The sequence below is a fragment of the Entamoeba invadens genome (genome assembly GCF_000330505.1).
Source record: "Entamoeba invadens IP1 unplaced genomic scaffold scaff_1105074726103, whole genome shotgun sequence".
NCBI lineage: Eukaryota > Evosea > Mastigamoebida > Endamoebidae > Entamoeba > Entamoeba invadens.
Window position 1 is genome coordinate 21539 of NW_004443767.1, and position 9332 is coordinate 30870.

General features: G+C 29.5%; 2 protein-coding genes across 2 annotated transcripts; both read left to right on the forward strand.

The window, feature by feature from the left end:
* On the forward strand, positions 1–423 carry EIN_246550 (hypothetical protein; the record flags this gene model as incomplete). Its single annotated transcript, XM_004261504.1, has 1 exon — positions 1–423. A coding segment is annotated over one exon (423 nt), but the record flags the coding sequence as incomplete, so codon positions are not given.
* A 4330-nt stretch (positions 424–4753) lies between these two features.
* On the forward strand, positions 4754–8965 carry EIN_246560 (multidrug resistance protein, putative; the record flags this gene model as incomplete). Its single annotated transcript, XM_004261505.1, has 2 exons — positions 4754–5113; positions 5240–8965. 2 exons carry the CDS (start codon positions 4754–4756, stop codon positions 8963–8965), a joined length of 4086 nt encoding a protein of 1361 aa, XP_004261553.1.
* Positions 8966–9332: the final 367 nt, after the last annotated feature.

Here is a 9332-nt window from a genome sequence, read left to right on the forward strand (position 1 = left end):
GAACGAGAAACGAGAAAACGAGATTACGAGAAAACGAGAAAACGAGAAAACGAGAAAACGAGAAAACGAGAAAACGAGAAAACGAGAAAACGAGAAAACGAGAAAACGAGAAAACGAGAAAACGAGAAAACGAGAAAACGAGAAAACGAGAAAACGAGAAAACGAGAAAACGAGAAAACGAGAAAACGAGAAAACGAGAAAACGAGAAAACGAGAAAACGAGAAAACGAGAAAACGAGAAAACGAGAAAACGAGAAAACGAGAAAACGAGAAAACGAGAAAACGAGAAAACGAGAAAACGAGAAAACGAGAAAACGAGAAAACGAGAAAACGAGAAAACGAGAAAACGAGAAAACGAGAAAACGAGAAAACGAGAAAACGAGAAAACGAGAAAACGAGAAAACGAGAAAATTATATTAAATAATTGAATTGTTGTTATTTTAAATAGTTTAATATTGTTAATGTATATAATTTTTATATTACATATCTAATAAATAACAATATTGTTTAAATGTTATTTATTTATAACGAACTTTATATAATTATAAATGTGGAGAGGTAACAATTTATAAATATAGTTTCTTCATATCTATTAATAACAGAACTTCTGGGGAGTTATAAATATATATATATTTGCCGATTTTTTTCTTCGAGTAAAATAGTACCAAAATGCCACACTATGATTTTAATACCCACCAAACTGCTTAACAACTTTTTGAACAGAGTTTGCAAAAGATATCTTCCCCCAAACACATTTTTGTTTTCCACTCAACTTCTTCCTCAAACACTTCATGCAGTCGTTATGTGCAAAGAATACTCCTGATATATAGGTGGGAATGAGGGAAATTTGTTTCACTTTGGTTTAATTCAGTTTTTGTTGTTTGCTCAATGTCAATACGGCAAGTTTGGCAATTTCCTTGTTGATTTCCAAGAAGTGGTACTTTGATTAGTTGTGATTTAACCCGAGATTTGACGCTTATCCAACTTCTTGCATTAATCTGACTGCAGTGAGTCCATCAACCAGACATTGGGATACCTTGACAACCAACTGTTTGCTACATTCATACTCGGGACTGGGGGGTTTGGGGGACTGGGGACACTGACACAGTGGTCTTTTGTCGACTTGAATCCAAGCCGGCATCTGTTTGATTATACATTGTTATATGGTATAATATTATATGTTGTAAAATAAAGTAGAAAAACAACCTTGCATTTAATTGTGATTGAATATGAAATTTGTGTTTAAATAATAAATTGTTCGTTATTTTTTTAATCTTTGAGTTTCTTTATGATAAAAAATACGATAAGTTATTAAAACAATGTTGAAATACAAACACGTTCGATCTTTTATGCCTTTTTTGACTTTTTAAGGGTTTATAATGCATTGAATGCTCACAAATTGTCTGTATTCTCGATTCAAAAACAAACTCCAAACAACATTTAATTATAATTGTACTTTCATTTTTTTCACATTTACAAACAATGTTATAATGTATAATTATTATAATTATTAATTTTATTTCGAATTGTAAAAATAACAGTCAATTTTTTATAAAAAATTCAAATAAATTGTTTATTTAAAATAAAACAAGATGTTGATTTATGATTTAATTAATTAAAGTATGTTTAACTTTTTTCGATATGTTTACTATAATCTTATCGATTTACAAAAGCAATTTTTATATTAACATTGAAATGAAGTTTTTATGTTTTGAATATTTTTAATTTATATTTAACTGGTATTTATAAAAATAAGAAATATTGAAATATTCTAAGAAACCTTATCAAAAATATCGTATATTTTTAACATGCAAAAAATAATTTGAATTAAATTTTAAACCTTTTACATTTGTTTTAAAGAGCCTTTGTTCTATATAAAAAACATTATGACAAATAATAACTTTTTTTATTGATTAAAAATATTTATAAAAACAACAGGAACAACAAAACAAATGTTGTGATTATATTTCTATATATAAATTGAACAATCCGAGTTATTTTTACATCACATTTAAGTTGATTGGGGGTAAATTGACAAACATAAAATTTATTTTGTTGAAAATGTCAACATTTGAATATTAAAATATTGATTTATTAATTAATTGACATAATAATTGTATCACTGTACTAACGTACGACAAGAAATAAACAATTTGTAAAAATTAAATTTTTTAAAAATAAATTTATATTTAAATTATAATTCTCAAAATATTACTTTTAAATTAAATTTCAACTAATCTCATTGTTTATTAAAATTTTTATTTACAACAGCTTTAATTCTCAGCTTATTTAAATAATCAATTGAACTCTCTCTAAGTTGACTTTAACTTGAGTGTTGTGGTTTATAACATTATTTGAATTGTAAAAAATGTTTTTAAATTTATCTGTTGAGGAGGTTTTGATACACATATTACATTTTTTCTTTTTTTAAAAAAAACTTTAACGATTGATTTGGTTCAAGTAATTGAAATTTTTAAGTCTTTGTTTAAACTATAATAATTCATTTTATTTTCGTATAATATATATGAAATAATATCACAATTATTATAAATGAGTGATATTTTTAACAAGTGGGTGGCTAAACAATAATCACTTTTACAGTCGACCGAGGTCTGAACTTATATTAGTTGGCACAATCCTCACATTTAATTTTTTCAATATTTCCTTCAATGAAAATACAGTAAAAATCCAACATTTATGACTTCCAATTTTGCAGTTTCTGAATTAAAAGGAGTATATTTGAAACCCCACTATTGGGATTCACGTTTATATCTATAAGTTAATGTTGTGTATCTTGGATATGGGAGAGTTAATACACAGTTAGTTTTTGAAACAATTGTTATTACATTTTTTAAATTCACAACAATTACACAATTCAATTTATTTATTTGAAGTTATCAAATCATTTTTGAAGAGTTTTAAGACTATTCAAATAATCCAAACTCGTTTTTGGTGGAAATTTAGTATGAAAAATAAAAAATTTCAAGGGGTGTGGAAATTGCACCAAAAAGTATTCCTTTGTTGTTTTTTTCTTAAATGTAATTTCCTTTCACTTCGACTCGTTCAAGCGAATTTATTGAGATATAGGAGTCTATTGGACAATTTATTGTTGTCACATAAATGTCAGATGGTATTCACAATTTGTGAATTTCAGTGTTTATTTTACTTGTCACTAAAAGTTCAAATCTCTTTGTTTTGATACTAATGAAAAAATCGTGTCCATACAATTTGAGTAAAATCCACATTAAGTGTTTCAATAATTTTATTTTTGGTTTCATTTGCAAATTGCGCCAAAACATTTGAGTACAACACGACATATTTCAAATTGTGGTTTTTGTGTTATACTCTTTGACCTATTTATCAAAATTGAAAAGTGCGCCCTTCAAATTACACAGTTTTTTTTTCTAAAGTTTTTTGTTTATACTAGAATTTTTAGTTGCAATTCCAACATAAATTTTGTAGTTTTTACTAAAAAAAGTACTGTGATGTTTTTTTATATAAACAACAATATATTAATAAAATTGAAAAGTTATTTATTTTATTTTTTAATTGCTTTCTCATGTTGACCAAAGTAGATACTTATTTAGAACACAACCTTTCTCATTCGAAGTAGTTGATATAAACAAGTCAACTTTTTGAATTTATTTTAAAGCACTTACTTCACAGACAAATTCTTCTTTTAAATAATACATTTAAAATAGAAATTTAAACTCATTAACCTAACTAATTTGATCAAATAAACATCTTTTAATTTAATTTTAAGCTTACTTAACGGTTCTTTCATAATTTTTAATTTAAAATATAATGAAGTAAAAAAGGCAATACACCAAAGTTCTTTGTGAGGGTTTTATGTACCATCGGAATTACTTTGATTGATTGTTTGTATAGTTTTGAAATGTTGTTGTAATATCTTAATTGAGAACTACATTTAATAAATAAATTAATTCATGTTTATTTATTAAACTTCTTATAATAAAAATTAAAGTTTAAATACTCATGTTGAAGTTTTGATTTGAAATAAAGTACAATTAAAGTGAAGAATACAATTCACTTGACATTTTTGATGTAATAATCAATGTTATATCATGGGGGATAAACATTTTCAATTTAATCACAATCCAGTGTTTATTTGTTATTTTAATCAAATTATACCAAATTTATAACATAGTCATTAAAATTTTATTTGTAAAACAATAGGTTCTTTTTTAATTAATATAAAAAATTAATAACAATAATATTTCTATATTATTAATTTTGTTTTTTAAATTTTGTTTTGTACAGTATTATATACAATAATATTTCATATTATTGTTTTTGTTATAAAAATTTAGTAAATTAAATATTATATATACTATTTGACAGTTTAATTCATTGTATTATATTTAATTGTAAACTAATGTTATTGCAAGGAATAGATTATATCTATATATGAAATCGATAAGTAACTCAAGCTTCAATCTTTTAAGTTGAAGATTTATATAAGTCAATCTTGTTTTCGATAACAAGACTATAAATTACAATTAGTTTGAAATAAGGGATATATCGAACTATTAGGTTTTAATAAAGAACCTAATTTATATTATTATATCACAAAAAAGTAGCAAAAAAGTGCTTTTGAAAAATTGTGAGCAGACTTTTTGCTGGATTTTTTTATAAAAATACATATTGAACGAAACTAGTGAATTGATACTGAAAAGTATAGTAAATTAATTACAAATTTATAGTAAAAGTTTAGTTTCCAACTACTTGAAAAAATGTATCCAACTATAAAAAAGCAATTAATTTCCATATTACACAGAGGATCGATGAGCGTCGCAGCGCAACTTCAAGACTTTGAGGTATTTAATGTGAACCCAGACCCTAATGAAATTATGGTAAGAAACCAAAAACCCATTGAACAAGGTACAATTGGGTTCTTTTCACTCTACAGATATGCAAATTGGGTGGACATATTTTTATTTGTTTTTGGCACGTTTGGTTCATTTGCATCAGGAGCGCTTAAACCCTTGACAACTTTAGTATATGGGGATTTAGTGGATGTTTTTGCATTTCGAGTAAATGAGGATATCATTTCAATGCCGTTAGAAGAACAAGTCAAATACAATTATCAATTAGTTTGTTAGTTATATCACTTTAATGACAAATTTGTTGTTTACATCCAAGAGCTTTGAAACCCTTTTAAATACTTTTTGTTACCATTAATATATTCAATTAGAGTTAAATATAATGCTAACCAATAGGAAGAAACTATTTCATCATCCATTGATACTTTATGTCTAAGAATGCTTCTCTTTGGTTTAAGTGAAGGTGTAGGATACTTTATTCTAAAATTCTGCTTCTTTGTTGTTTCAGAACGACAAGGCATCAAAATTAGACTGCTTTATATGCGCTCTTTATTAAGACAGGACTCTGCTTGGTATGATTTCCAAGAAGCTGGAGAGTTAACAACTAAAATCACAAGTGATGTGAAAACCATATCAGATGCTATGTCTCCAAGATTTGGTGCACTCTTCCAAACAGTAGGTACGTTATTGTCTTCGTTTGCTCTTGGCTTTGCAAAGTGTTGGGACTTAGCACTTGTGTTAGTTGCGATGATGCCATTTATCATGATCATTTTGTTCTTTCTGGAATTTGGTGTTTCTAAATTGACTCAAAAAGCCGATAAATACACAACAAGTGCAGGTGGACAAGCGGAGTCGACCATTGGCAACATCCGCACCGTACAATATTTAAATCAAGAAAACAACTTTGCGTCGTCTTACAATGACAAGATGAACAAGGCTGAAAAGTTTTTATACATCAGAGGAAGTCTAACTGGACTTGGGATAGCAGTTGCAATGTTCATTATGTTTGGTTCCTTTTCACTTGGGTCATGGTACGCTTCAATGATCATAAGAGGACATGGCGGGTCTAAAAATACATCGGCTGGTACTGTTATGACAGTCTTCTTCTCTATTATTACAGTGATGCAAATGTTGCCGACTATTGGAACACCACTTGAGTTGCTTTCTAAAGGAAAAACAGCGGCATTTCGAATATACAATACCATTGATAGAATACCAAATATCGACACTAAAGATAATTCAGGAAAAAAGCCTGAAACATGCGATGGAGAAATTGTGTTTGAAGATGTGCAATTTAGTTACCCAAGTCGACCTGAAAAAACCATTTTGAATGGACTTGATTTGACAATTGAAAAAGGAAAGACAGTGGCTCTTGTTGGAGAGTCTGGCTGTGGGAAGAGTACTACAATACAGTTGATTCAACGAATGTATGAAATCAGTGGCGGGTCGATAAAAATAGATAACACCAAAATACACGAATTGAATGTCAACTGGCTAAGAAGCCAAATTGGGATAGTTGGACAAGAGCCTGTGTTATTTAACTGCTCTATTAAAGACAACATACTTCTTGGGGCAAAAGAAGATCAAAAAGTGGCAGATGATGATATCAGTGAAGTCTGCAAAATGGCGAATGCAAGTGACTTTATTAATAAATTACCAAATAAGTATGACACCCTTGTTGGTGATAGAGGGGCACTTCTATCTGGTGGTCAAAAGCAGCGAATTGCAATTGCAAGAGCTTTAATAAAGAATCCACAAATTTTACTATTAGATGAGGCTACAAGTGCACTCGACACACAAAGTGAAAAAGTTGTGCAAAATGCCTTAGAAAAGGCTGGTAAAGGTAGAACAACAATAATTGTCGCACATCGACTTTCAACAGTGAGAAATGCAGATTTGATTTGTGTGTTCCATCAAGGAGAAATAGTAGAGAAAGGGACACATAACGAATTAATGGATTTAAAAGGGACTTACTACAACTTAGTCAAACGGCAATCTTTAGAAGAAGAGGCGGATCAAGACGACGTTGATCAAAAGGTGAAAGAATCCATGACATTAAAAGACAACAAAGTTGAAGATTCTCCTCTTTCTGATGATATTAAAAATGTTAACGAAGAAAACGATGAAAAAGTTGAAGTAATAGCTGATGAAGAAAACGTCCGAATCAAACAAGAGAGAATTGAAAAGGAACAAAAAACACTGAAAACTTCGAATCGATTTTCACTGTTTAAAGTGGTGGTTGAAAACATTAAGAAAGACCCAATTGCATTTACCATTGGTGTTTTGGGTGCACTTGGTGGGGGTCTTGTGATGCAGTTTTTCATGTTGGGGTATATTGACGCGTTGGTCTATTTGCTAGAGATCAACCCGACGACTCCAGCAAACAGTCCGTTACTCCAAAATTTCTATGACAAATTGTTAGAACTTTTCTTATATTCGATAGGGATGTTATTCACTATATATTTCTATGCTGGACTGTTACTATCATCCAAAGAAAAATTGAGTATTCGAATAAAAACAATGTTGTATTCAAACTTGTTACAACAGAATGTCGAGTACTTTGATAGAAAGGAAAATTCGTTAGGATCAGTGATGAACAAGTTAAATAGTGACACCAACTACGTCGTTGGGATCACTGGAGACAACTTGGGAAATGTTTTTGAAATTCTGTCTGAGTTTGTGAGTGGTGTTGTAATTGGGATGTACTATGATTGGCGGCTTGGGTTGTGTTCATTGGCCATATTTCCAATTTTAGTGTTCTTTATGTACATGGACGGATACTTAAATTCAGAACAAAGTTCGCCAGCAATTAAAGCTTATGAGAAGTCTGGAAACACCTTAATAGAAGCAATTGAAGCTATTAAGACAGTTCAATCACTTGGCAAAGAGAAGTTCTTTTATATGAAATATGCAGAGAGTCTTGAAAATCCAAGAAAAGGGATTTTCAAGTGGGGATTCTTTTTGGCGTTTTTTGAGGCAGTAAACAACGTGGTATATGGTACAATCGACTCGTATATGTTCTACGTTGGATTTAAAATAGTCAAAAAGCGATTTAATTATCAACAAGAGTATATAGGATTTATGCAACAAGTTGTGAATGAGTATTCTATCATGCAAAAGGGGACGTATCCTGTTATATCTGCTTCTATGTCATGCATTCGAATTGGTCAAATTATTCCAGAAATGGGAAAGGCGCAAGGAGCAGCCAAAAGGATATTTGATATCATTGATAGAAAAAATGATATTGTGGATATAGACCAAATTACAAGTTCAAAGAGTGACAAATCAAATGAAAAGTACGAACAATTTGAAGACAAAAATTCGCCTAAAATTGAAGAATACAAAATTGAAAAGAATTTAAAAATTGACGAAGAAATTGGAGGGAATTTGTCGTTCAAAAATGTGTATTTCAGATATCCAACACGACCAGAAAATAGCGTCTTAAAAGGTCTTGATTTTACTGTTCAGAAAGGGAAGACTGTTGCTTTAGTTGGAGCTTCTGGCTGTGGAAAAAGTACTACAATACAACTGATAGAGAGAATGTATGACACAACTTTTGGAACAATCGAAATAGATGATAAAGATATTAAAACACTTCCACTCCATAAATTAAGAGAAAGTATTGGAATGGTCGGACAGGAGCCCGTGTTGTTTAGTGAATCGATATTGGACAACATTAAACGAGGAAGTTCAGACAAAGTCTCTATGGAAAAGGTCATTGAAATAAGCAAAATGGCTAATGCACACGACTTTATTAGCGCACTTCCTGAAGGATATAATACACTTGTTGGTGATAGAGGAAGTCAGATGTCTGGTGGACAGAAACAGCGAATTGCAATTGCAAGAGCTCTAATTCGAAATCCAAAGATTTTGTTGTTGGATGAGGCTACAAGTGCACTCGACAGTGTATCGGAAAAAGTTGTGCAAAGTGCATTAGAAAATGCAAGTAAAGGAAGGACAACAGTTGTAATTGCACATCGACTTTCAACAATTCAAAATGCAGATGAAATTTGTGTTGTTATTCGTGGTAAAATTGCTGAGAGAGGAACACATGAAGAGTTAATGAAAATGAAAGGATTTTATCATGCTTTGGCATCTCAGCAATTTGGTACTAATGATTGATTAATATTTTTGTTGTTTAGTACCTTTTTATTTTTCACTCCATAAATAAAAATGTATAAATCAGAAATGTCTATTACAAAAAGACATTATTTCCTTTATAATGAATACTTTTTGATCAAATTCTTATTTTATATCCTTTTTAATGTTTTTAACAGAAAAAAACAACACTGAAAACAATTATTTTTGTTGTTGAACAATAATAGACACCTTTTTCTTTTTTGATATTTAACTCAAAAAAATATTTTTGAGTAAAAAATATATTTTTAACTCAAAATAATCAAATTATCAATTATTTGGACTATAAATAAACTTCAAAAAGGTATAAATTTTGATAAGTTCTTTGAAAAAACACACTTTTAAATTACTT